The sequence below is a fragment of the Carlito syrichta genome, unplaced genomic scaffold (genome assembly GCF_000164805.1).
Source record: "Carlito syrichta isolate Samal-C Ts95f unplaced genomic scaffold, Tarsius_syrichta-2.0.1 Scaffold288413, whole genome shotgun sequence".
In the NCBI taxonomy this organism is placed as follows: Eukaryota; Metazoa; Chordata; class Mammalia; order Primates; family Tarsiidae; genus Carlito; species Carlito syrichta.
This window is the reverse complement of record NW_007232509.1, coordinates 47,517-74,819: the sequence shown is the minus strand read 5'-3', so window position 1 is coordinate 74,819 and position 27,303 is coordinate 47,517. Positions and strand designations below refer to the sequence as shown.

At 56.1% G+C, this 27,303-nt stretch overlaps 1 protein-coding gene across 2 annotated transcripts; it reads right to left on the bottom strand.

Annotated features, from left to right (window-relative positions):
- Window positions 1–3,721: 3,721 nt before the first annotated feature.
- RAPGEF3 (Rap guanine nucleotide exchange factor 3) lies at window positions 3,722–27,085 on the bottom strand. Of its 2 annotated transcripts, XM_021710306.1 has the most exons (28): window positions 26,561–27,085; window positions 25,872–26,084; window positions 19,561–19,614; window positions 19,366–19,472; window positions 19,032–19,153; window positions 18,682–18,853; window positions 18,025–18,109; window positions 17,636–17,696; window positions 17,464–17,540; window positions 17,125–17,271; window positions 16,546–16,658; window positions 16,180–16,268; window positions 15,811–15,889; window positions 15,449–15,599; window positions 15,282–15,364; window positions 14,560–14,599; window positions 11,916–11,997; window positions 11,507–11,653; window positions 9,126–9,223; window positions 8,566–8,691; window positions 8,117–8,298; window positions 7,804–7,894; window positions 7,631–7,681; window positions 6,642–6,729; window positions 6,258–6,322; window positions 5,751–5,805; window positions 5,589–5,660; window positions 3,722–4,404 (listed from the first exon to the last, which is right to left on the bottom strand). In XM_021710306.1, the coding sequence occupies exons 1-28, from the start codon at window positions 26,564–26,566 to the stop codon at window positions 4,286–4,288; spliced, it is 2,775 nt and encodes a 924-aa protein (XP_021565981.1). In that variant the 5' UTR covers window positions 26,567–27,085; the 3' UTR covers window positions 3,722–4,285. The 2 variants fall into 2 exon arrangements, with proteins under 2 accessions (XP_021565981.1, XP_008051925.2); XM_008053734.2 differs by lacking the exon at window positions 26,561–27,085 and having other exon boundaries at window positions 25,872–26,461.
- Window positions 27,086–27,303: the final 218 nt, after the last annotated feature.

Here is a 27,303-nt window from a genome sequence, read left to right as displayed (position 1 = left end):
TGCACAAAAAATGGGTCCAAGCTCTGAGCTGGCCTTTTTTCTTCTGGGGGTCACCAGGCTCCTTCCTCCATGTTCTTCCTACTACCACCAGCAGCCCCCTCTGGCTCCATCAAGGCCACCTGCTCCAGGAAGGCCCCCAGGCTTGGGAGAGAAGACGCTCTCTAAGTGCAGCTGAGTCAGACATGCTTCTCAGAGTGATCCAGTTTCATCATCGCTGGGAGGGATGGCAGTCGCCCATCCCCTGGGTCATAAGCCCCTTCACCCTCAGGTGCCATCAGACTGGGGGGTGGGAGGGCTACAGTTCAAGTCTTGAAGAGTCCAGAATCTGAGAGAACGGTGTCTGAACTGACCAGGGCAACTGAACAGGCCTGGGTGGACACTTAAGGCGGGTCCATAGCCCTGGCAGATGTATAAGAAGCCCAAGTCTGAGTGTGGTTCAAGGTGTTAGGATACATTTGAGAAATACATATGCTTTTTAGCCTATAGATTTGTGGAAGAGAGGATTAAGGACAACTGCCAGGTCAGAATTTGCTCCAGCTACCAGCCACTGTACCTGTTTGATACTCAAGTGGCTTGTACCAGTGGTGAGTTGAACATCCCATCTCTTTGGCAGAGCTGTGCAGGCTTTTGTGCAGGGCCTGGGAACCAATAGGCTGTGCACCTGCCTTTCAACAGGGAGGCATCTCTGGGCCTCAGCGCTTGTGGGTGAGTGGTGAGACAATGTGGCCCTAGGCTTCTGCCGCCCTCTGGACTTGTCCTCTCAGCATTTTCCCCTCATAATGGGCTTGTCTGCCTGGTTGAGTGGTTCGTTCTGTGAAGGCCAGGACTGCTTGCCTGTTCTTGTTTTTAAAGATGGTTTTGCTCGGTCACTGAGGTTGGAGTGCAGCAATGGCGTGATCATAGCTCGCTGCAGCCTCTCACCCCAGCCTCCAGTGTAGCTAGGACCACAGGCATACTCCACCACACCCAGTTAAGTTTTATTTTTATGTAGATATGGAGTCTCACTATGTTGTCCAAGCTGGTCTCAAACTCTTGGCCTCAAGCGATTCTCTCATCTCGACCTCCCAAGTGCTGGAATTACAGGGATGAACCACCACGCCCAGCTTCTGTCTTGTTCACAGAGCCCTTACAAGGTTCATGTTAAGTATTTAAAAATGAAGGGACATGGGAATGGAGAGAGGGAGAACAATTTATATGTCTGTGTCTATTCCCACAAGCAAAGAAAATGTGGGGTTGAGGGAGCTGTCATGGGGAGTGCCGGGGGCATGGGGAAAGGGCACGGTTGATGCACATCCAGTTACTCCACAGTCCTCCCTGTTATTAAGCAGTTATGTGACCTTGGGCAAACCTTCCTGTGCCTCAGTTTCTTTGACTATAAAGCAGGTGTAAAAATACCTGCAGCATCTACTCTATCCGCCGGATAAAAATAAGATAATATGTGAAAGTGTGAAGACGAAAGAGGATGAAAACACCATTCAGATCTCCACCTATTATCATGACAAATGCCACCTTGGGAAGTAGAGCAGCCAGAGGCCAAGGGCTGCTGGGGACACAAAAGCCAGGAGGCCTGTGAAATCAGGTTGACGCCCCCACGCAGCTTGCCTCCCACCCAGCTCTACCCCAGTGCCAAGTGGAGTGGGGTGGTGGTGCTGGGTGGTAGGCCGTGTCTGTCCTGCTCGGATGGGGCTGGGGACAGAGGGGAGGGCTGGCTCTAGGGAGAGAAGTGGAAGCAGCCTGAGGGTCTGGGCTCCCTGGACATTCCACCCCTTCTGCTGGAGAGGCATGACCCTCCATGGTGTACACCCCACAATTAGGGTTCGAGCCTGGTCCCAGCCTGCCTAGGGCCTTTACAGGGAAGTGAAAGGGAAGGGGAAAGTGTAAGAATGACACCCCCCATTCTCTCTTACAGGGTGCGCCTGGGCACACACACACACACACCCTCCTCTCTCCTTGACCTCCTTGTAGTAACAGAGGCTTTTAAAGGACTGATCTCAGGCCACACTCCCTTCCCTCATACCCTTCTCTCAGCAGTCCCATGAACTCGTCCTCCCTTCGTGGCCTCCAGGAAGTTGAGACACAAAATGGAAGTCCCTACATACAGCCTGGGCTACTGGGGAACAGGAGGAGATGCCTCTCCATCCTGCCTCACGCTGGGCAGTCAGGGAGATCAAGGCAGCATAGCCCTCAGGCCGTGGTAACGTGGATCCCGTCCCTCTTCCTGGGCCCCCTGGGTCCCAGCGCCTCCCGCTCCCAGAATTTGTGTTCTCTTGCCTGCCCTCCCTGGGCACTGTTCTCCTGGCAAGGCTTCTCCCAACAGACTCAAAGGTGTCCTGCCCAAGAGACTCGGGCAGCTGGGAGGTCACAGAGCAGTCCAAGGCAGGGGATCATCCAAGTTCTGTCCTGTGACCAAAGAAGGAAAGGCAAAACCATGACAGAGGACACCAGCCCCATCACACTTCGCTTCTGTCGTGTCACTAGGCTGGGCTCGCCCTGAAGCCTGAGAGGGTGGCGACTGGCCACGGCTGCCTGGCTGGTCTTTGCTGAGACAGTGACAGACAATGAGTGTAAAAGACAAGAAAGTCCTGGACTCATGACTCACCAAGGCTTGGACTCCTGTCTGAATGCTCAGCTCCAGAAACTTCCAGGCCCAGCATCCTCCATCCTCACCGTACTGTAAAGGGAACTGGTTTGGTTACCCCTGCTGTCTACTCCACCTCATTGTCTCCCTTGGACTTCACCCAAGGCGAAGCTGCCCCTCCACCAGGCTAGACACAGGACTGCCCCTGGCTGTCACCTCTGCTGCAGAGGCAGGAGCTGCAGTTTGAAGTGCTTGTCACTGAGAGCCAGATGATGATCATCACACCCGGCTTACAGATGGAGAAAAGGCAGAGAACTGTTCGCTGGCATGCTCAGATTTGCTCGGAAACCTGAGGTAGAATCTCCCATGCTGCCTCCCTGCTCAGGGCTCTGACGCTTTCCATAAGCAGCTAGCACGCGTATCCATGACCATGAGGCTGAGAGGAGTCTGGCAGTGGAGTGGTGAGGGGGAGGCGGGTGTGTCAAGTCTGAGCCCCCGAGCAAGTGCAGGGGGACATTCCAGCCGCCTCCAGATGGCCCTGGCCCTACTGCCTCAATACCTGTTCAGCAGTCCTGCCAGAGGCTATGAGGTCTCTCTCTCACCAGACAATGCGCCCCCTGCTGCCAGGTTCCAGGCATGGAGAGCAGAGGGTGGAGCCCCTGCCTGGAGCTTCCTGGGTGGGCTCTGCCTTGTTTCCCACGGTAGTGCTGAAGGGGGAAGAGAGGACACCACTCTAACAGAGCTTGCTGGGAACATTCTCATCATGGGTGAGAAATCCTGTTAGACCTCAGCGTTGTCCCTATCACTAGCCACCTAGAAGCCCCCACTGAAGACCGCCCCACAGGCCAGGATGTGCTCCAGGGCAGAGGAGCAGGAACTGGAGTGAGGAGGAAGAAGGTGGAAGATGCTAGTTGCATCCTATCGGACCACCTCAGAGAGCTGATGGTCACCCTGGCTGGCTGCTGACAGGGGCTCCAGGCTTCAGCTGGCCCTGTGGCCAGAGGGGGTGGGAGCAGGGGGTGCATCTGGGGAGCATCAGCCATCTTGGTCTCCCAGAGATCTTGCCGCATAGTGGGGCTGCTCCTCCTCCCAGCTCCCTCCCAGATGGCAGGGCTTTGGCCTCCAGTCACACCCCTCATGGCCTCAGAACACACACACATTGTTCATTGATGGTAACAACAAAGCTCTTCAGGAACCACCTCTCCCACACACTACAGCCCTGCCCACATCCAGGCGTTTATCTCAGATGCTGTAGAAAGCAAAGCAGGACCCACCCCCAGCTCCCACCCCAGGCCCCTGCCACTGCCACACACACATGTAGTTCCTCTTTCTCAGTTCACTGTGAAAACAAACCACAGGGGCCTGGCCACAGCTGGACCACAAAGCCAGAGGCACAGAATCTGGAAAAAACCTGGTGTGGAGAGTTCTCTGTTGAACACAAAGTCCCAGCTGCTCAGCTCTCCCACCCACTCCCAGGGCCTATCTGTCCCCCATTCCTTGGCCTTGGGTCCCGGCTCTAGTTCATTCCGAGGTCCTCCTTAGCCACCAGTCATCACAGGGGACAGCTGCCTCCACGCCGCCTGCTCCAGGGCCTCGAGTCCACTCTGCGGAGAGCCCTGCCCAGCTGTTGGCCAGCCTGTGGGCCTCCTGGCCCGTCACGCCCTGGCTTTCCCGGAGGGAAGCGCCTGCTCCAGCCCCAGCCGCGCCTCATGGCTCCAGCTCCCGGGAGAGGCGGGAGAGTTCCCGCTGGTTGTCGATGACCTTCAGCTGCTGGACATGAGCCCAGGTGCTGGCCGGACTCCGGGTGCTCAGGGACTGCTCCGAGCCTGGTGGGGGAGAGCGGTCAGGGAGGCACTGACACCGCTTTGCAGAACCTGTCCCTCTCACTCCAAGGCGCCACATCAGCCTCCCACCCTCCACCGCCCAGCCACCACTTCCTAGCACCAATCCCCAAAGACAGCTGTCCCTGCTCGTCCCCTCATGGATGTAGGGGACAGAACAGCACTGAGGCTCAGAGCTCAGTCTGACAGACGCAGATCCCAAGACCACATGCAGCATGGCGCCCCTTTACTACGTTCAAAAGTTACTAAAACTAAACATCTTGTCATAATACATGTATTAGATATGAGGGACTTTAAAAGGTAGGTGTGTGTGTGTGAGAGAGAGAGAGAGAGAGAGAGAGAGAGAGAGAGAGAGACAGACAGACAAAGAGAGAGAGAGAGGCTATTTTTAAAAACAGAAAATGAATAACTCAAAATTCAGGATAGAGGCCAGGTGTAGTAGCTTATACCTGTAATCCTAGCACTTTGGGAGGCTGAGGCAGGAGAATCGCTTGAGCCCAAGAGTTTAAAGCCAGCCCGGGCAACATAGTGAGGCCTCGTCTCTACAAAAAGTAAAAAAAAAAAAAAAAGCCAGGTGTGGTGGTATGTGCCTGTAGTCCTAGCTATTTGGGAGGCTAAAGCAGAAGGATCGCTTGAGCCCAGGAGATGAAGGCTGCAGTGACTCTCGATCATGCCACTAGACTCCAGCTCAGCAAACAGAATGAAACCCTGACTCAAAAAAAAAAAAAAATTCAGGATAGTGGTTACCTTGTTGGGGGAGGAGCAAGTGGACAGCAGGAGATCTAAGTTATTGTCAATGTTCTCAGACTTGGATTGGGCCCAGAGGTGTTCATTATATTACCAGAATAAATGCGCACATACAATAGAGCAAAAAGTCAGGGAGGCAGTGTGGTATGAACCCTGCAATATGATTCATCCCATTTTGTGCAACTGAGGTTCAATCTAACCAAGGCAGGTCTAAGAGTGCTTGGTTCCGGCCCTATTGCTAACTAATCGGGTGGCCTTAAGGAGTTACTCCAACGTCCAAGTCTGTTTCCTCATCTCTATGTTGAGATACCATTACCAACATTAGAAGTGCATGGCTCTGTGCCTGGCATGTGGCAAGATCTCAGGAAATGCCAGCCATGGCTAACTATTATCAGCCCCTTTCCCATCTTCCTCCCACTTACATGTGGAAATCCTTGCTGCCTGGCTGTCCTCGTGGAGGTGGGAAACGCGGCTTCTGAGTGGTGAGAGAGGCACTGGGTGGGGTGAGAGGTGGGAATCAGGGCCATGCTGGAGCCTCACAGAGGACATGGGGGGTTCCCACCCAGGGGGACCAGCCCTCTCACCAGTGCTGTGGCCTCGGCAGTGGTGCAGCATCCGCACAGCCCTCGCCATCATTCGCTGTAGACAACACAAGGGCTTGAGCTCTGGCCTGAGGGATGAAACCCTGTCCTGCCCTGCGTGGCAGCTGGAGTCCAAGGTCCCTCTGAACCAGGGGCTCCTAGGACTGGGGGCCGTGGCAGGTGGGGTCCTGCCTGCTTCACCTCAGCACACCCAGAGGCCCAGCAGGAACCAGCCAGAGGTCAGAGGCCAAGAAGGGCTTAGAGAGAAGACAGTTGTAAGGCAAGCTCATTGAGCAGTGAGATATTTGAGGCTGTCACCTCGCAGTCCCCAGTGCAGAGCAGACCCTCCAGTGTGCACAGGAGTAAGGCAGGAACCATTGAACAAGACATATTCATCTTCACATTAAGCATAACAAACTCAAGACGCCTCCCAGCCCTGCCCCCTTCCCAGGGCACCGTCATGTCGCCCAACCCACACCAGCAGCCGATGCCCACTCTCCTTGAACTCACCATCTTCTCAAAGTTGATGAGGTTCTCCACTAGTGTATGGTTTCCCTCGTGGATGAAGGTCATGTCTGCAAAGAGATGGGTTTTGTTCATAGATCCCCAAACTCCTGCCCCTCCTGTGGCCCAGGAAAGATAAGGGGCCAGTGAGGATGGCTGGGGCCTGTCCTGCCTGTGCTGCCCTCCACTCCCACAGCCGTTCCCTTTGTCTCTCAGGCCTCATCTTACAGGCCCCTTATTTGTCTTCATGTCCGAGCACTTCTCCAGCCTGGGAACCCCTCATTCATCTCCGTGCTCCCCAAGGTGGTGGCACTCGAGGCAGAGTCACCCCACAGCCTGGGTAGATGCAGACAAGCGAGGAGGGTGGATGGAGGCGGGGTGGCCTGTTACCTTTGAGCAGAAGGGGCATGAAGGGGATGACGGGAGGGGAGAGCTTGGCGAGGGCCAGTCGGTACACCCGGTGGTTCCACGAGGGGTCCTGGGGAAGAAGCCGCAGTGAGGGGAGTCCCGCACACCATAACCACCGAGGAGGGACCGCACAACCATCCCCACAGAAGGCGGACAGATTCTGGGCTCAGCCTCTCCTCAGCCCCAGATGTCACCCAGGCAGGCGCTGCTGCAGGCCAGTATGTGGCTTCTGACCTCCCGTTAGACCGAAGGAAATTCATGGCCATTAGTCACAGGGGTCTCAAGGTGCTTTGGAAAACTCTGTCTGTCTCTGTCTCTGTCTCTGTCTCTCTCTCTATCCTCTCCGTCTGTCTGTCCCTCTCTCTGTGTGTTCTCTCAGTGTATCTTTTTTTCCTCTCTTTCTCTGGAGAATAAATTCCTTTGAAGCCCTGGAGCGCCATGAGGCGAATTTTTTCCTCAAGAGCTCCCAGGGCTCTGCTGACAAAGTACCTCTGGTCCACTTCTCTCCTGAACACTGTCGAAAACTTCAACACCCTCAAAACCTCCTGGAGATAGAAGGCTCAGCCCCGGACCCTCCCCTCTCCTTTTGGGCTGGTCTAGACTACAAGGCCCTTAGGGCTCCTGAAAGGCTAGCAGGCCCTGGGGTCCTGTCCTCAGGTAGCACAGCCCCTGGCGCCTCAGACCTCAGCACCAGATGCCCCACACACTTGACCCCTCCACACAGGATCTCCTGGGTACAGCAAATGCCCCACACAGACACCCTGAGGGATAGAGGCCACTCTGCAACTCCCACCTGATGCTGAACACCCCTTCTCAGTCAGTCCCCCAGACTCATGGGCTAGAGGGAACCAGGCCCTGGGCCAGTGCTGGGAACCCTGAAAGTGACAAGGGCCACTGAGAGGAACTGCTGAGAAGCCAAGGGTCGGGGTTTCTAGAGGACAGGACTGAGCCAGGCTGGGCCAAGCACTCACCAGCAGCCTCTCGAGGGCGGAGTACAGCTTCCGAACTTTGTGGGGTAGCCGCTGTGGACGAGAGACAGAAGAGCTGCCATCATTCTGTGGCGGGGAGGAGGCCCACCCTCAGCTAGAATTCCCAGAAGATGCTGAGGCCAGACCTCATGAGTGGGCCTCCAGATCACACCTACCTCCCAGGTGTGGGCCAGACGGCTGATGGCTGAGTTACTGAGGCCAAACATGATGGCAAAGAAGGAATTGAGATTCTTTTGCTCCTTGAGGCTGTGAGGAGAAGACCCAGAGACCCTCAGGGAAGTAGCCACCCTCATGGCACCCTCAGACAGGCCAGCCTCTGCAGGGAGCTAGGCTGAATGGGGTGGGGGAGGCAGAGGCTCCAGGGTACCCGGGGAACAAAGGGGGTGGGTTTGGGTAGAGCAGGGACGTTGGCTTAGGAAAAGGCAGCCCTGGGCCTGGCCACACCCTACCCACCCCACAGGGACTCACTGGGCAGCCAGCTTGATGAACTTCCTGAGCAGCTGCACCCGCGGGCCAGGCACAGGGCAGAGACACAGCTCCGTGGCCACCCAGTACTGTAGCTCATTGAAGCGGCGCATGAAGCGCTCCAGGTTGGCAGTGGTGACGTCCCGCAGGTGCTGGGGGCCCAGCACATAGTGGATCAGCTCCACCTGGGAGGGGCAGCATGCATGCAGGGGCTAGGTACCCGGCCACCTGCTCTCCTCCCCTCCCCATCCCCGCTTGCTCCCCTTCCCCACCATCATCTGCTCCCCTCCCCACCCCCACCTGCTCTACCCCCAGCTCCGCCCTCATCTGCTCCCCACCCCCATCCACACCTGCTCTCCTCCCCTCCCCATCCCCGCTTGCTCCCCTTCCCCACCATCATCTGCTCCCCTCCCCACCCCCACCTGCTCTACCCCCAGCTCCGCCTCCCACACCTGGTGAATGCTGTTGAAGAGGCTCCAGTCATGGTCTGTCAGCTGACCTGCCAGGTCCTTGGCACTCACCAGGTCCAGCCCCTCAGCAGAGCCCACCGTGGGCCCCAGCTGCTCTGGGTGTGGGGTCTGCAGGTGGAGAGTGCTCAGGGGGGTGCCTGAGGGACCAGGGGTGGGGGGGGAAGCACAGGGTGGGGGGAGAGGGTTTGGGACAAAGACCCAGAGCAGGGGTCCTGCAGGGAGTTGGGGGCCTCTAGGAGATATAGCAGCCGGAGGGCGGAGCTCCCCAATGCTGGGACCTCTCCTTGCAAGGCTCCTATCCCCTGGGGAGCCCCTAACTCATGTGGTCCTCCTTCTCCCTAGGAGCTCCCAGCCAGCACCACCCCCAGTCTTTGGAGTCACCCCATCAGTTGAGGTCCACTCCTTCCTCTCCCCCTGAAGACCCAGCAGTAGCCACGGTCAGGCCCCTCCCTCTTCTCCTTGTGACCCTTCCCCAGGACCCGCTCCTGCCACCCCCAAAACAGAGTTCCTCCCTAGGCCCTGGCACACTGCCTGGTCCCTACCAGCTCATGCACTTCCTGTGGGCTGACAACAAAGAGCCGCTCATTGAGCCCCAGGGATGTGGCCACACCACGGGCGTCTGGCTGCAGGCCAATGGCATCTGCAGAGAGAGCAAAGGCAGCGCTGGGTTGGAGGAGGAGAGTGGTCAGGACCAGCTGGAGGCCAGGGCAGAGGCCCTATTGGGAGGGCAGGAGGTCCCTTTTCCCAGTAGGGTGTCAGAGTCCTAGGCAGGTGCTCTGAATACACAGGTGCCCCAGGCAGCACACTCAAGGAGGATGAAGAGGGATTGCTGGTGAGATAGGCGGACTTCAGGCAGGGTTTGAACCTTCCTGAGCCTCATTTTTCTCCTTGTAAAATGGAGACTGTGAGTCAAATGAAATGATTTCTAGAAATAGTGACTATAAGTATATGATGTGTAGAAAAGCCCTTTGGAAATTGGGAAATGCTTTACGTAAGTTTGGTGTTGATTTTCTTTTCTTTTCTTTCTTTCTTCTTTATTTCATTTATTTATAAATTTTTATTATAAAGATGTGGGGTACATTTCAGGGTTAGGTATATAAACATTGATCATGCAGGTACCCTTGTTGATGAGTTGTGCCCCGTTGTTGATTTTCATTGGCTCCTTGAGCACTGGGACTGAGTCCCCAGTCCCTAGACCAGTGAGCTCCAAGGTGAGGCACATAAGACCATCCAGATATCCAGGAAAAATATAAACACTTAGATTTATTTTTCCTGCCTGTTTTGCATTTCCATTTTGTGTATAGCTTTATAAGGATAGTGCAGTAGTGTAGTGATATATGTATATGATTTATAAACAAATATTCACATGGTAGGAGGCTTGAATTAAATAATATGTTACTAGCCGGGCTCGGTGGCTCAGCCTGTAATCCCACGCCTTTGGGAGGCTGAGGTGAGTGGATTGCCTGAGCCCGCGGGTTCGAGACCCACCTGGGCAACTTGGCGAGACCTCATCTCTACAATAAATGAAAAAAATCAGTCGGGCGTGGTAGCGCATGCCTGTCATTCCGGCTACTCGGAAGGCTGAGGCGGAAGGATCGCCAGAGCCCAGCAGGTCGAGGCTGCGGTGGCCGGGAGCGGCCACTGCGCTCCAGTCCGGGTGACAGAGTGAGACTCCAACTCAAAAAATATATATATATATTTATGTTACTGACATTATGTCAAAGTGTTTGGAGATCCGTGGTCTAAACAGGGCCTGGCACATAGTAGGGTCTCAATCAATATGGGCTTTGGGCAACTGCAACTTACCAGGTGGTCACCAGAGGGCAGTGCTTTCCAAGCAGAGTACACAGGTGCCCTGTCTTCTACCCTACCTTTTCTCATCTCTACTTGTGTCATTCTTTGAATGCTCTTCATTCCTGCCTGCCCTGGACTCCAGCTGTCAGGCCTGTACCCTTCGTAGGGAACTGTGGTTTTTCCTTGTCCAAGTCCTCTGAAGGCAGGTCTCAATAGTCCTCAAGCTATCGTGTTCGAAGCACTGACAGCGTGCCAGGCACATGCTAGGGGCTTTACACTCATTAGTTAACTTCATAGCCACGACCACCCTGTGTGAGATGCAATTACAGTGCTTCTTTGACCGATGAGAAAATGGAGGCTCAGAGAGGTTGGGCAACTTGCCCAGCATCACAAGCTAGTACCAGGTGGGCCTGAGATTCCTTTGCAGGTCTAACAGTCCAGTCTACGCTCTTAACCCTCAAACCGATCTACTTTATCTGCTGTGCAGCTCCTAACTCATTGCTGTTTATAACAGACCTTCAAACACATTTGCCAAATGACTAAATGAATGAAGCTTACTTAAGTTCCAAGTCCAGCTACACTCTCACTTGCGGTGTCAACTTGGGGAAATGGCTCAACCCCCCTGAGCTCCAGTTTCCTTGGCTGAAAATAGGATTTAAGTCCCTATATCTCACAAGACTCTTATCAGTTGGGATTACATGACTAGACAAGAATGACGACAATAGTGGCAAATAACACAAGTGTCACAAGGTGCCAGATGCCATTTGAAAAACTTTACTAGATTAACTCATTTAATCCTCACAACTCCTCTAGGAGGCAAGTTCTCTTATCATGCCCATTTTACAGATGGTGAAACTGAGTACAGAGAGACAAAGCATCCTGCCCAAGAATACACAGCGAGTAAGAGGGCCACTACAGAACGTAGGTGGTGGGCCCGAGGGCTCACACTCTTATGTACCACGTGAGAAATAGTTTGAGTAGACATAATACACCTGCCACTAGCACTAACCGTCATTCATATTGAGGAAGATGAGAAAGATGATAATGACATCAGTGATCTTAACTTGGGGGATCTGGACTCGGATCTGAAGGACCCCTCCCTTGGGGCCTATCTGGAGATGTCACTCACCACCTGCAGAATTGACCTTCACCAGCACCTGCCCCTTGGTCCAGCCGTTCTCCTGGGCCAGCGCCGCCATCACCTCTCTCACAGAGGCCGTCACAGGGAGCTGCAGGGTCAGCACTGAGTGGTCCGGCCGGCAGATGTCGTAGGGCACTGGAGAAGAGACCAGGCTGAGCTGTGGGAGCGGGTGGGAGGGAGGCCCCAGGTCTCCCCACCCCAGGAGGGAGACAGCAGCAGTGGTGAGAACAGGAGGAAGCTTCATAGAGCTTCACGGCATGGGGTGAGCCCAGCCTGGGAGTCGAGGTGCCACCCTGGCCCAGGCACGCAGGATCCAGGGTGATGACAGCAGGGCACGGGAGGCAGGGACAGCAGGGCACGGATGTCAGGCTCTGCCCGGCTGCCTCAGGCCACCAACCTTTATCCCCCACTCGGATGGCAGAGTTGCCGCTGGGGAGGGGCTCATCCTGGCCGGGAAGCCAAATGGGCATGTTCCTGGCCTGGGGGGAAGGGAAAACAGAAAATAAGGCTGGGTGGACAGAGAGGATGGCATGCGGGGAGGGGACGGCAAGGGCCCTTGTCATCAAGAGCGGGGCCCGCGCAGCACGCACACCACAAGGCTCTGCTTGCCACAGCCACCCGAGCCCAGGGAAGGCACCTGGGACCAAGGAGAACAGGGGGCAAAAACACAGCAGGCCTAGAGCGGGGCAGTTGCGTGCCCTTCATGGGTGTTCCTCCCCTCTGCCAAACAGGCCCGGAGCATTTTCAAGATGGAAACCTCAGCTGTCAATGCTGGTTTTCTCTTCCTTTCCCTCCTTCAGCTACCATCTACTACAAGGCAAGCACCATTCTAAGTATCTAAATATTCACAATTGCCTTTTGACAAAAGTAGTATTATTTCCATTTTATGGATGAGATCAATGAAGCTCAGAGAGGTTAAGTAACATGCCCAGGGCCACACAGCCTCTAAGTGGTAAAGTTGGAGTCCCTCTTGCTCCTCCCTCCCTCTGAGCTCTTATCCAACACTGCTGTGTCAGCGGTCCTGTCCCATCCCACAGCAGGAACACAGTGACTGAAGCCACTGCCAAACCTCGGTTGGTAAGACAGCTCCCGCCAGGCTAGGCTCCCAACTCAGGCGCCTCTTCACACGCCCGACTGTTCTTTCCCACTCTGGTACTGATGCTTTTCTGCCTCCCAGCTCTGCATGGGTTCAGGCCTCAGTCCGTTGCTCTTCCCTAGATTCCAAACCCCAGGGCCCTCCTCGGAGTTCCTCACTGTTCCTGCACCACCTGCATCCGGGTTCAGGTTTTGACTCCCAAGGGCTGAAACTCTCCAAGCCGTGGTCTCAGACACCTTCTAGATCCATCCACATCCAGGGCCCACCACCTGTTGGGTCCTCTGTCGCCCAGACCACTCCTTCCCCAGCCACTCTCCTGGGCTCTGGGCTCCTCCCCCTTCCCTGGCTTGTTGCCTTGCTCTGGAGACTCTTCTTTGAAATGGGTCTCCTTGCCCACTCTTCCGCACCCTGGCTGCTTCCAGATCCACAGGCCATGAGGCCTCGTGCCTCACCTAATACCATGGCCAGCTAGTCTCCTCCTGGCCCTCCCAGGTGCCCCAGGCCTCCTCTTCCTCCAATCTGCTTGACCAGGGTTGGTTAAGCTTCCTAATTCAGCTTCAATGGCAGTCATTGTCTGCTGGATAAAGCCAGGCTCCCTGGCCGACCTATTCAAAACACGCAGCAGACCTTGCCAGTCCCTGGCTCGCACCCCTCCCTGGCTTGCACAGCTCTTAGGACAAAGCCCAGACCCCTTTCCCTGGCCTAGGGGCCCTGCCCCACTCTGCCTTCTTCCAGGTCCTGCTCTCTCTCCCCCTCTCCTGGGGATCTTCCCTCTCAGGCTTGCTAGCCCGGCTCCTCTTCTTCCTCCAGCCTCACCTCCTGCTGCCTCACGCCAGCGGTCACTTACCCAGGTACATGTCCCGAACCCACACTGGAATCAGCTCTTTCCCTCTCTGCTTTCAGAGACCCTGCCCTTGTCACTATACATCCAAGGCTGTTGACAGCTCTGTCCTCCATGTCTGTGAGCCTCACAGGCCACCTAGCCCAGTGCCTGGCATGCCAGGGTGATTCCCCAGTGGTCCCTGAGTAAGGGAGCACAGGGAGGCAGAGGTGAAGGCACCTCGCCATGAAGTCGCTTTCTAGTGGGAGGAGACAAATACTGCCTGGCAATAAGCAAGGAGACAAAACCGTGCCATGTGGTGACAGGGCTCTGAAGACAATCATAGAAGACACCTTGGAGGAGAGTGGGAAGAAGGAAGAGGGAGGAGGCCTCTCTGAGAAGGCACTGTCTCGACCAAGGTCGGAACAGCAAGAAGAATCCAGTTAGGCACAGAGCCAGAAAAAGGATCTCCTGGGCTAAGGGACGAGTGTCAAGGCCCTGGGGTGAGCACGAGTCAGTGGGAGTCCCCAGCAAGCAGGAGGGTGGACGGACAGGCAGCTGGGCAGGAAGGAGCCCGTTGGCCATGTGAACCACCTGTATTTGATTCCCAGCCCAGCACCCTCCACCACCAACCCAGCCTGCCTGTCTAGTCCTTTCTCCCATCACCTGAATCTTGGTTCCAGTCACATCTCATCTCCCTTCACCCCTGCCCTCCGGCCCCAACTGGGAATGGCCAGGGCCACCTCTGACTCCTCAGGGAGGGGCCTTTCCTTGCTTTGTGCTCCCAGCAGCACCAGCCACCAGGAACCCTAAAGCCTCAAAGGCTAACCGGAGCCACCATTCCTCATCTCCCAGGCTCTAACTGTGGACACAACTAAAAGAATAAAAGCCCTCTGGGGCGAGAGAGGAAGGAGCCGCCTTAGGCCTCTGAATCTCCTGGTGGGGCCTGGCCCTGGGTACAACACACAGCAAGTGCCCCCGAGAACACTGTCACACACCCGAGGGAGGGGAACCCACCACCCACGCAGAGCCCCTCAGGGTGGGGAATGAAGGAGGGGCCTGTGGTCCCGGGAGGCGAAGAGGGAAGAAGCTGGGGCCGGCAGAGGTGACGATGTTGGCAGACACCTTCATCTGGGGAGACGCGTTTCCATAGCCATTTTCCAACCTGCAGAGCCAGACAGAAAAGAGGTGAGTGAGCGAGGTTGGGTATCCCCAGGGAAGGGAGACCACACAGGGGCAGGGACGCCCTGGGAGTCCATCCGACCCTCACAGCAGCTCAGAGATGTGAGCACAACTTGGTGAGAGTCACACAGAGAGCGGCAAACATGGGCTTGAAACCAACCCCCAGAATCTGGTTTTCCAAGACCAACAGGGGCGGGAAAACATGACAGGCTGGCTTGGACCCAAGGTTCCAGATCATATGCTATTTCAGGTGAGCCCCCGTCCTTCTGCACCTGAACCTCAACTGTCCCCATGGAAATCTCTGGGGAGGTAAACTCTAGGAAATTAACTGGGCGGGGATGCCAGGAACTGGCACTGAGGGTACTGGGTAATAAACGTGTGTGAGTGGAGGAAGTGCAAACAGCAGAGGCGTGTATGATATGAAACTGAGCAAGTGAGTGCCTGCATGACGCATGAGAACAAATGAATGACTACATGGTGCATGACAGTGGATGAACGCGTGGTATGAGGGTGGGTGGCAAGGGGACTGACGGAAACAACAAACTGAAACACGGGGTTCAGCCTGGTCTGAGGCCCAGTGCCTGACCCCACAGCATGCACACCCAGTCCCCCGCTGCACCACCAGTCATGGATATGACAAGTTAATGCAGAGTCATAGGTGTTACCTATGATGTCGCCGCTTCTCTGGCCACTGCTCCCTCAGCAGGTTGCTGAGCCGGGTGTCCCTGCTCACCAGGTCTGAGAGTTTCTAGGAAGAGCCAAGATTCACTGAGATGGCTGTGGCTGCGTCTACCCCAGCAGCCCGGTGCAGTCCTGCCTCCCTCCTAGATACCTGGAGGAAGGTGGTGGCCACAGGGTCAGTATGGAGCATGGAGCCATACAGGGCCACCCACTGGCTGACCAGCCGCAGGATCTGCTGCCTCTTGTTGCAGATGTAGGTGCTACGCTCCTGCTCACAGCTTCCTGCAGGCTCCGCGTGGAAGGTAGGTACCAGTCAAGGGAACCACAACATCCAACTGGGTCACCCACTGCGCCTTAGGTAAAGGAGGCCTGGGGCCCCAACAAGCTGGACCTGGCACAAGGCTGGCACTTCAGAGGGCTCAGCACAGCCACACTGATGGGGGAGTCTCTGTCTCGATTCCACCTGCCATCCTGTCCCCCACGCACAATGTCACCCTGGGACTGGAAGGATATTGGTGCAGGAGAGCAGTGCAGAGCTGGGCGCTGGGCATGAAGACACTGTGGGTCAGGAGGAAGTCACTGAGGAATGTCTCTGTAGGGCAGGGTATGGGATGGGCAGAGGCATCAGAGACCATGTCGGCTGAGCACACATCCCATAGCTCCCCATGTCCCACCATAAGCAAGGTGCCAGCAATGCCCAGACCCTGTGGCAGCACTCCCCACCTAAGCCAGAAAGCACAAATAAGAGAAATCCCTGCCTGTGTTGGCTGAATGAATCAATCCAGCACCCATTGAGGTCACACACAGGGTGCCTGGCCTTCTCCCAGGCTGCACTGACCACCCAGTGAATCAGAGAGCAGACAGGATGTCTCCTGTCCCTACCTGTTGGGTCATGAGCACTGGAATCCGGCCTCATGGCCTCCAACAGAAGCTCTAGAATCTTCTCTGGGGTGCCAGACATCACTGTATACCTAGCAGAAACAGCCATCTATGACACTTATGCTATTACTCCCCACTCACACACCCAGGCAGACATCAATAATCAATCACATCTCTCTTCCCAATTGCCAGCCCTGCCCCACTTTAGGATGGGTGGGAGAGGCTGACTCAGGGGTGCATCCTAGTTCTTCAATGCCTCTGCACCCATGGGTGGCCAGAAGTCAGGGACAGCACATGGGAGGGAAGGAAGCAAAGACTGGAAGATGGAGGGAGAGAGGGTGTGGAGGAGGAGCATGGTGGATATGTTACCGGTTCCTGCCTGGGGTTGGGGGGCGCGAGGGGCCAGCGCCCTGAAAGGCTCTCTCCAGCACCAGCACCACCTTGCCGTGCTCTTCTAGCCGCATGGTCTTTGCCTCTACATCCTGGAGAACAAGCCCACCTGGGGCTCAGCACACCATGGCTCCAGCTTTAGACCCTCTTGCCCACCACCTCCATTCCAGATTCTAAGCCCCATAAGGGTCTCACAAGGACCCTCAGTCCTTCCCCAACCCCGCTTTGACTCTGCCCCCCCCACCTCTACCCTTCCCTCTGTGGATCCGACCCCCACAGCCCTGGCTCCCCTGGCAGCCTAGTCCTTCACGCCCTGCAAGCCCACCACTCCCTCGGTCACCCACACCCAGCCTAACGTCACGGGTTTCATGGGGCCTTCTTGGTGTGCTGTGGGCCTCACCTCCTCACATGTCCAGAGCCATGGGCGCCACTCCCCCATCCTCCCAGCATCTCCATTTCCCACCTGCTCTGACTTACGGGTTCTCTCCACCCCCCCCCCACCCCGCACCCCTTCTCTGGGTCCGAGACCCCTGCCCTCCCTGCCCCCAGCAGCAGCACCTTGATGATGCGATTGAAGTCCTGCTTGTCCACGCGTAGAAAATGACAGTTATCTTCTCGCAGGATGATGGTTGCCGCCCGGGGTGCGTCATTCACCAGCGCCAGCTGCCCAAAGTCATCTCCCTCATGTAGTGTGGTCACCAGCCCCTACAGCCAGGTCTCAGGCTCAGCCCATGCCCACCCAGCTCTCACCAGGACAGACCCAGGCAGGGAGAATAACCCAGACAGCGGGCACATGGGGTCCCAGGCTTGGAGTCAGCATAGGCACTGCCCAAGAGGACATCAACCAGGGAGCAGTTATAACCCTGGGGGCTAGGATGGGAGGGAGGGAGGACCCACCTTGCCATGGGTCACCACGTTGACAGATCCCTTCCAGATAATGTACCACGAGGTACCCTTGTCACCCTGGCTGAACACTGAAAGAAGCACAGCTCAGACATAGCCCTCCCAGCGCCCACCACCCCTCCGGGTCCAGGTCCTGTACCTGGTTCCTCATCCCTACCCGACTTACACACGGTTCCTGCCTTGCTGTGTGGCTCGAAGACCAGAACAGCCGCTAATTCCCGCTTCACCTGTGGGTTGGGGAGAGGCAAATTCAGCGGCAGTGACTTCAGGAGAAAGGCGGCCAGGTTAGGGGTGAGGTTAGGTTCAAAGACACAAGTACCAGGACAGACATGTGGCCAGATCAGGTATTCCTGGGACTTGGCAGGAGACAAAGCAAGTGGAGAAAATGGGCAGAAAGAGGTGGATGGATTTTCAGATAGGGCAGTGCTGGGGGCAAGAAATCAGAATGAAAATGTCAAGCCATAGCTGAGGGGAGGGAACTGCCTTCTGGCCCAGCAGTGGGAGCCACAAAAGGAGATTCCTGGATGGGGCAGGACTGGGGAAGGTGGAACTGACCGAGTTGGAGAGGTGGGCCACGGCCTTGATGTGCAATAGCTCCTCGAAGATGAGGTCCAGCTCCTCGTCTGTGCGCTGTCCCGGGCTGTGGACATGGAGGGAAAAGCACGTGGTGAACTCTGGGCCCGGCCAGGCTGGGGAGCCACCACAACCACCCAGCCAGGCCTCATGCCAGATGGTACCTCAGCTGTGAGCACTGTCAACAGTTCTAACACACTGAGTGTGCGTGTGTGCTTGGCCCTGTATTGAGTACTTGACATGCATTGTCTCATGCCATCCTTACAACGCTCCTGTGACGTGGGCATGACTGTCCTTACTCAACAGAAGCAGAACAAAGTCCACGGTCACCCAGCAAGTATCCAATCGAGTTGTAATTTGAACCCAGATCTGCCTGCAGATTCCAAAGCCACAACTGTCTCTGAGTGTGAAGGGTCCTCAGAGATCCTCCCAGCCCAACACCCTCATTTACAGATGAAAAAACAGACTGGGGGAGGGTGCAAGTCCATGGCAGCGAGTTCGTGGCAGAAGGGAGCCCAGAGCTCAGCTCTTCTGGGCCAGCAACAAGTAAGGGCTCCCCTCAGAGATGAATCTGAGAAACTATGGAATCCAAATGCAGTGTGGGGCCTGGGGTTGTGGAGTGCAGGCCTATGGACTCACAACTTTCGAAGCGCCACCGTCAGCAGGGCATCAGGTCCCCGCTGGGAAAGCAGGGCCACAGCCTCAGCCAACAACTCCTCTTCCATCTCATGAGCTCCCGTGGGCTCGGACTCTGGCCAGGGGAACCGGTAGAATTGGGCTTCTCGGTCCTGGAAGGTCCAGTCGTGTTTCACTGGGGGGCAGAGGCCCAGACGTGGGGGAGGAGAGGAAATTGAGGCCATGTGGGTATAAGGCCCCCACTGCAGTACCACCCCTCAGTACTCCCCCAGTGATGCCCGTTCCCCAGGACTGCCCCATCCTGTCCTCACCCCTGCCCACCTGGGGTGCCCCACCCTGGGGCTCGGGCTCACCATGGCAGAGAGCACCTTCATCCAGCAGCACCTGGCAGATTCCCACAGCTTGGCTCCGGGAGTGGACCCCGAGACCCAAGGCCAAGATCCCATCCACCAGCTCCCGACCAGAGCAGCACTGCCTGCGGGAAGTGGAAGGGCGTGGGATGAAGAGGGAGAATCCAATGGGAAGAGGGGGGAAGGGGAGAAGGAAGAGGGAGGACCTCCACATCAGAAAGGCAGCCTCCTGGACCCAAGCCTAGCTCTTCTGCTAGAAGCAGGGTGAGGCCCAGGTGCCTGGACTAGAGCAGGAACAGAGTCGGAACTGGAGGAGGCGGGCAGGGCCGCCACTTACCGATAGAGCCGAAGATGGTACTTCCGGTCGCGGATGAGGTTGGGGCAGGTGGCCAGGAGATGTCGGTGCAGCTGCTTCCCAGCCCTGAGCAGGCGCTCCGTGGAAGCCTTGCGGGGAGGAAGGGCACGGCCGGCTCAGGCTCTGAACCCCTTGTGGTGCTGCCCGGTCCCAGCAACACCCGGCCCAGGTTTATACCTGCTCCAGGCTCACGCTGAAATCCAGAGACTCCTCGCTGTTGGTGAGCGGCGTCTGAGGGCAGCAGGAGGAGTGTGCACATCAGGCGAGGCCTTCAAGTCCAGCTCTTGGACACTGGTCCTTGCCCGTCACTCCCACCCCTGCCTAGGCCCCAGCCCCGGCCCCCAACACATCTGTAACATAACATATTCACTCAAATATTCAAAACAGATATTCACCTGGCCCCAGACATCGCTTCTTCCCACCCTGCCTTCCCTATTACCAGGCCGCACCAAGGACTGCATCCCTACAGCTGAGAGACCCACAATACCCGTTCTGCTTACTCAGGCCCAGGTGTGCTCAGACCTCCAGGTAAACTGCCCCCGTATGGGAGAAGAAGTGAGGGAGCTAGAAGGAGCATGAAGACATGAGATTAGAAGACCCATGAGAGGCCAGGAAGTGAATAGCTCGAGAGACCTGATCCCAAGTTAGGTTCTGCGCCCACCCACAGGACCATGGGCAGGGCCCTTGGCCTCTGCAGGCCTTGGTTGTTAAAAACACAAACCCCAGTCAGGCATAGTGGTTCACACCTGTAATCCCAGCACTTTGGGAGGCAGAGGCGAGAGGATTGTCTGAGCCGAGGGGTTTGAGACCAGCCTAGGCAACCTGGCGAGACTGCGTCTCTATAATAAATCAAAAAATTAGCCAGGCATGGTGGCACAGGCCTGTAGTTCCAGCTGCCTGGAAGGCTGAGGTGGAAGGATTGCCTGAGCCCAGCAGGTAGAGGTTGCGGTGGCTGTGAGTGTGCCACTGCACTCCAGCCTGGGCAACAGAGTGAGACTCTAACTAAAAATACACAAACCCCCAGCTGAGTGGATGCGGTGACAAGCACCTGTAGTCCCAGTTATTCAGGAAGCGAGGCAACAGGATTGCTTGAGCCCAGGAATTTGAGGCTGCGGTGAGCTATGATCAAGCCACTGCACTCCAGCCTGGGCAAAAGAGCAAGACCCCATCTCTAAAACACACAAACACACACACCCCAAAGGCAGGTTCTTGGATTCAAATACCTGTCTTCCTTTGACTGGAGGCATGACCTTAAACAAGTGATTTAACCCCTTCCTGCCTCAGTTTCCTTATCTATAAAATCTATAAAATACTAATAATACCAATTCAAAAGCTTTTGGAAGGACTAAATGAGTTAATATGCATCAAATGTTTAGAACACAGCCTGGCACATAGCTGTGTGTACATGTCAGCCATTGTTCATCTCTGAAGCATGGGGTGGGGCCGCCTGCTGGAAGGCACCTTTCTTCTTCCAGGTGCTGCCAGCCTATGCCCTGCCAGAGTGAGTAAGGCCCTGGCAGCACATGAGACTCCTCAGGAAGACGGGCTTTACCACAGAAACATTAGTGAACAAAGTTTCCCTGCCCTTGGTATCTACCAAGGCATCTGAAACTCTTGGACCCATGTCCCTTGGCCATAAAAGCCCTTCTTGACCCTTCTCTTGCTGCCTCCTGAGAACTGGGGTTTGTGAACAGCCCTGGACAGGATGTCCTGCCCTCCGTGAGCCTGTCCAAAGGCAGAGCACTTTATAGTTTATAAGGCATGTCCACCTCCTTGGTGTCACTGCAATCTATGTCAAATAGGACCAGATGTGAAATAGGCAGAGCTGATATTGCCTGTCCTCTGTGACTTAGGAGGAAACAAAAGTCTTGAGGTGAAGTGCCCTGTGTGGCTTAGTCGCGCATACTTGGGACACCTGGACAGCCATGGACAAAGTCAAGTTCCCACCCAGAAGCGCTCGCATTCTTGGTCTCGCTCCACCTACCGCACCTGCCCCTTTCCTCTTCCTTCCCCGTTCTCTCACCAGCAACTTCTCTCCTGCCTTCCCATCTGTCCCCAGATCCCTAAAAAGGACCTGGCCGGAGAGCTGGGCACAACCAGGTCTGGTCCTGGCAGGGCTCTGGGCTTGGGCATCTTGCCACGGCATGCCCAAGCAGAGACCTGAGGTCTGGCATGTGCAGGCGCCTGGCTCAGAGCTGGGCGGAAGTCACTAGGTGTCCCAAGGGTATCCCTGCCCGGGTCATGGGACCCAGCCCAGTGCCAGACACAGAACCCTGGAGACTTAATGACAGGAAATGAGGAGGAGGAGGAGCCGGGAAGAAAGGAAGGGCAGGAATGCTACCCAGCCAGCCCCCTGTGTCGGGACAAACAGTGCCTGAGTACTAATGACTTCTTGTTGTTCATGTCCAAATGCCCAGGTGGCCCAGTCCCTGCTCCAACTCCCTTCGGTGCCCTCAACCCAGGCTCCAGCCCCAGCTCCCTTCCTGGTATTATTCTGACCTGGGAGGGCACAGGAGGAGGGGAGGTACTGGGTCATGTGGCCAGGCTGGTCATTTCCTGTCCTTTCCCAAGGGATGCCACGCTGGTCAGAAAACAGAGGCCCTGGTCCATCAGCGCCGAGGAAGGGAGCTGAAGGCATCTCTCTCGCTTTGCCAAGGAAAGCAGAAGCCTGGAGAGATGACGGAACTGACCCAGAGTCCACAACTACTTAGAAATGGAAGACTCTGGCCAGACTTGGAGGCTCAGCCTGTAATCCCAGCACTTTGGGAGGCCAAGGCAAGTGGCATTGCCTGAGCCAGAGAGTTCGAGACCAGCCCGGGCAACTTGGCCAGACCTGGTCTCTACAATAAATAAAAAATTAGTCAGGCATGGTAGCATGAGCTTGTAGTTCTGGCTACTTGGAAGGGTGAGGCGGAAGGATCGCTGGAGCCCAGCAGGTTGCTGCTGGGATAGCCATGAGTATGCCACTGCACTCCAGCCTGGGCGACGGCGTGAGACTGCAACTCAAAAAAAAAAGAAAAGAAACGGAAGATTCTAATGAATAACTCTGCTCCCAGTGCTGACGCTGAAAGTAGGTATTTGTATCCTGTTTCACAGCTAGAGAAAAGGCTCAGAGGTTATATAACCTGCCCTAATAGTTGGTAAACAGGGGCACCAGGAGTCACACCCGTACCTGATTCCAAAGGCCATGCTCTTAGCACTATGCCCTGCTGTCTCCCCTGGTGCCGACTCCCATGTCCTTTTCCCCCCTGCACCCTGTGTGCCATGTACAGAGACAGTAGAGGTACTCTCAGGAAAGTTCCATGGGCAAGTAAGCTTGGATTAGACCAAGTTAGGTAGGTTTGTTGTCAGAGCCCCCCCGTTCCCCTAGAATGTTCACATGCATTGGAACCTTCTAGGATGGAGGAGGAAGGGCTACTATTCAGGGGCAGTGTGGGCTCTAGAGTCAGATAACTTGAGTTTGAATCCTGACTCTCATATTACCTCCTTGTTGTGTGACCTTGCAGTGATTATCGAGGCTCTCAGTGCTCAGTTTCCTCATCTGTAAAGTGGGGTTGATGATAATAATTGTAACAATCCCATAGGGCTATGAGGACCGCATGAGTGAATAATATAAGGCACTCGGAGTAGTGCTTGGCTCATAGTAACTGCTTAGTAAAAGTTAAGCGACTTGATCAAACTTTACTATTTCCTGATGGGCCCTACTGCCCAAACATAGTGCCAAAAAAAAAAAAAAAAAAAAGCTATACCATGGCTGACCCCATAGTCTGATAACCCCAAGTGTTAGCTCAGGGGTCCTCAGCACACTTCTCTAAGGGGCACCATGGTACATGAAGAAGCAGCCGGAATGGATCAGGGTGAAAGTCCTCACCCACCTCCTCCTCTCATTCCTGGACAGGAAAGATTTGAGGTGGAAGAGGAGGGGCTGGCTCCCCTGGTACCAGCACTGTGACCTGTCCCATCTTCCCGCCCTGTCGATGAGTGTCAGAGCAGGGCTGACAGACACAGAGGGACAGGCACAAAGCCAAGTAGCATGGGGACCCGTCAGACCAGTTCCCTTGGGCCATGGCTAAGGTCCCAGGCTAGGGCTATGCGTGGTGACGGGGGAAGGGTGCAAGGGGTGGGGTGATGCCTTGGGGTGTGTCACTATCTGTATTAAGAGGGAAGTATGGCATGGTGGTGATGAGCTTAGACCCTGCAGCCAGATTGCCTGGGACCAAGGCCCAGCTTTGTCACTCAGCCACTATAGAACTCTGGACCTGTCATTTAACGTCTGTGTGCTTCTGTTTTCACATCTATGAAGTGGGATGATGACATCAGTGCCTATCTCACAGGGTTATTGTAAGGATGATTTGATATGATGAAGGGAAGCTATTCCAGTGGTGCCTGGGACATAACTACTATAGACTACTGCTACTACCATTATTTGGACAGTTTGGATGAAAGCGTTCTCGAAGTTCAAGAACAGGGCCTTTTCCCCCAATACAGTCACTCAGTGAGAAGCATCCTGGACTTCCCTGAGCCAGAAAGACCCACCAGAGGTCACCCTGATCTTCCTCCTACACCCAGACATCAGATAAGATCTTATCTCCCCACCCCCATATTTCCCAAAGAAAATGTGCATCTATCCCATTCCAGTGTCACCTTTGCCATAGTTGGTAAGTCCTTCCTGTATCTAACTGCAAGCCCTCCTGTCATTTCCCAGCTTTCATTTTCCCTTGCCCTGGTCTAGATAGAAACAGAAAGAGTTATCTTCAGATTTATTCTCTGAGAGGTTGACGGGATTTCCCCTTGGCTTTCTAAGAGGGTGGTCTGGCCTGAAGGACTCTCAGCACTGTCCCCTTGGGAAGGCTCCGCCTCCTTCACCCTGTGTGTACAAACTCACAGCTGGCACTTATTCCCTCAAGGAAGCACTTCCTGGGCTAAAGGCATCATCAAGAGGTAAGAAGTACAGCTCTATAGGTACCCAGAGCCTCTCAGACACAGGCACAATGGAATGAAACCACCCACTCCAGTCCCACAGATGGTCATGGGACAGGGAGTGGCCACCTGCCTCTAGCTCTAAAAACCTAAGTTCCCTCTACTCACTGACCCCCACCTGGCAGGGAAGGGGCCTTGTTTCTGTGCCTTTGACCCCATTCACACTCCAGTAACCCTCACCCCCACCCTTCCGGCCTCCCCACAAATGCCCGACCTTCAATTCTGGGGGCTTGGGAGAGTCAGGAGACAGTCTGGCGTCCTCCTCCACCCCCTCCCAGACTTCAGGTCCCAGGGGATCCTCTAGTGACCTCATTGTCCTGGTACCTGACCTTCCCCCCTCCCCACTGCCCCCTACCTTGCCTTTACAAGCAGGGAAGGGGACAGGAAAAGCACAAGTAATTATAGCCTGAGAGGGAAGGAGGGAGGGAGGGTTCCAGCCCACTGGTTCCAAGCAATAGTCACTGCCAGTGACCCAGAGAGCCAGAGGGGTTGGGGCAGAACCCAGACCCACGGCATGGAAGACCTCAGTAAGAGGGGCTGGGGACCAACACCTGGATTCTTCTCTCCATTCCAGCTGCAAAAAGGACCCCCTTATGTTGGCGGGCCTCAGTTTTCCCAACTCAGTCTCATATTTTGGTAAATATAAGTTGCAGTTGGGCAAAGGCAGGGGAAGGAAGGGAGAAAGTGGCGGTTGTTTCCAAAGGGACTTGCGGATAAGAGATGAGCTCTCCCAATTCTGTCACCAGCTCCTGCCTTCCCTCCAGTCCTTACCCAGGTACCTTCCTGGAACTCCACCATCCTCCCACACACATACACAGGGGTGGGCGCACATAATACACATGTAACTGAATCTCCAACGAAGTGACTCTCTCAAGTCTGAGTGGTTGGGAGAGCTTCTTTGCTGATCTGGATGGGACGGCCATTATTCTCCCATCTACCAGACCCCACCATTCTTTCCCCCTCCTGATCTCACTTTCATTCTTTCAGCGCCAGAGACATTTTTCACCGGCAAAGGGAGCTTTGGTCATCTCAAATTCTCCAAATTTCTCAGAATCCTTCTCAAAGCCCCGCAAAACCAGATGCCAAGCAGTGTCCACATGACACCCTCACCCCAAGATTGAAAAGCAGAATTAGCACAGCCCACCTGCTCCCTAAAGGAGAATGTTGCCACAGTGACATACCCAGAACAGTAAGCCAGCTTACCTCACCCCCCACCTGACCTGGCCCCCGCACCTCCCACTCCTACTCCCACCTGGAGAGAACACACAAGCACCTACCTCAATGCCTGGCACACAGAGGTGACAGATACTTGACAAATCCCTCTCCTCTTCCCCCATGCCCAAATGGTGACACTCGGCACGACACACACAGACACACGTTGCAGCTGTGTGAGCCACCCACGCACACTGCAGCCAAGCGCTGCAATTCACATCGACCCCAGAGCAAGCTGGGCCACCAGCGGCATGCCCACACCACAGTCCAGGCGCTGGCAGGTGAAGGGTACTCACCCAGCGAAGCCCCTGGATGCGGCTTGGGCGCTGGTGCTCCAGCAGCAGCTGGTAGGAGCAGCTTCGGGGCCGGTGCATTCTCCTCAACACCATGTTCAGCAGTGTGCCTTCCGGCACCACGTCAGGGAGGCCTTCCACCTGCGGTGCTCCCAGAGCTGGGCTCTCCTCCACAGCCAGGCCCACCTGCCAGCGGCTCTCACCTGGCCAGCCCACCTGTGACATGGGGAGGAAGGTAGACAGCCATGGGACAGGGCTGGGGCAGCTGGACCACAGCACAACTGCCCCAGGCAGAGCCACTTCCTCAGAGTCCCCTGGACTGGTCAGGCAGAGGTGCAGCAAGCCTGCCAGGAGCTCGGGGGGGAGGAACAGGAAGACCTTCACTGGGGCCTGCCGGTCTGGCGCACTGAGGGGTTTCCCGCTGGCCCAGGAGAAGATGGGCCCTCCTCAGTCCTCTTTGGAATTCTGTCCCATCCCGTTGGCCATGCCCCTGCAGGGATCTCTGCCACTGCACAGTATGAGGCTGTGGGCTCACTGGATCCCCCAGAAACGCAGCTTTGGCTCAAACCATTCTCCTCCCCTCCTCCCTCACCCCTGACCAACCCTCGCGCTCCCACCCAAACTCCCTCCCATGTCAGCTTCCTCTCCCGCCCTCTCCTGGCCCTCCTCAACCCTTACCCCACCTCACCCACCTTCATGTTCCTCCTCAAGCTCGCACAGCCGTGCAGGCTCTAGCAAAAGGCTGTGGGTCCCCAGAGAGCCCCTGTCAGCTCTGAAAGGGGCTCCTGGAGGGTGCTGGGGGTAAGTCCGTGTGCAGCGACTAGGGCTAGTCCCTAGCTGGACCTGCTGCCGGGACAGCAGGATGCAGGGCGAGGTAGTGGAGAGGCTCCTGTCGGGTGTGTGGAAGGCTGGGGACGTGGTGGGGGGGAACCCCCCCCACCCCAGCGACAAGGAGCCCCGAGCCTCAGCCTTCGTCCCGGACGAAAGAGCCAGCTGGCACCGGGCGCTGAAGCAAGGCTGCAGCTGGCACTGGTCCGGACGGGAGCTGTCACACCCCCTGCGCCGCCCGCCCCCTTCTCCTCCCCAGACGGGCCAAAGGGGCGGGAGGAGGCGCCTTGCCTTGAGTAGGGGAGTGCGTAGGGGAAGGGGCGGGCACCGGCGGGGAGTGGAGTCGGGACCCCCTGGTATGTAGAACGGGCTTGAGCCAGAGCCCCGAGAGCCCCCTGGGAGCAGGAGCACCCCTAGGTGTTTGCAGGGGGCGCCGCAGCCGGGATGCCGGGGAAGGGGCTGTGGGTGGCTGCACTGGCCGCCACGTGGCCGGGAGGAGAAATGCAAACAAGGAAACCGGGGAAAGGGGGGAGGGGGATGAGTCACTGCAGCCCCACCCCAGAGGGAAATCCGGGCTGGGGCCTCTTCCCGGCCGGGGGCGTTTGTC

Excerpts from the sequence above, each read along its gene's own strand:
- RAPGEF3 (XM_008053734.2), bottom strand. The coding sequence starts at position 26,093 with ATGTCACAGGTGGGCTGGCCAGGTGAGAGCCGCTGGCAGGTGGGCCTG. Across the intron at positions 15,890-16,179 it reads CAGTGCTCATGACCCAACAG|AGACATTCCTCAGTGACTTC; the intron begins GTAGGGACAGGA and ends CCTGCCCTACAG. Across the intron at positions 7,895-8,116 it reads TTCATCAAGCTGGCTGCCCA|CCTCAAGGAGCAAAAGAATC; the intron begins GTGAGTCCCTGT and ends TTCTCCTCACAG.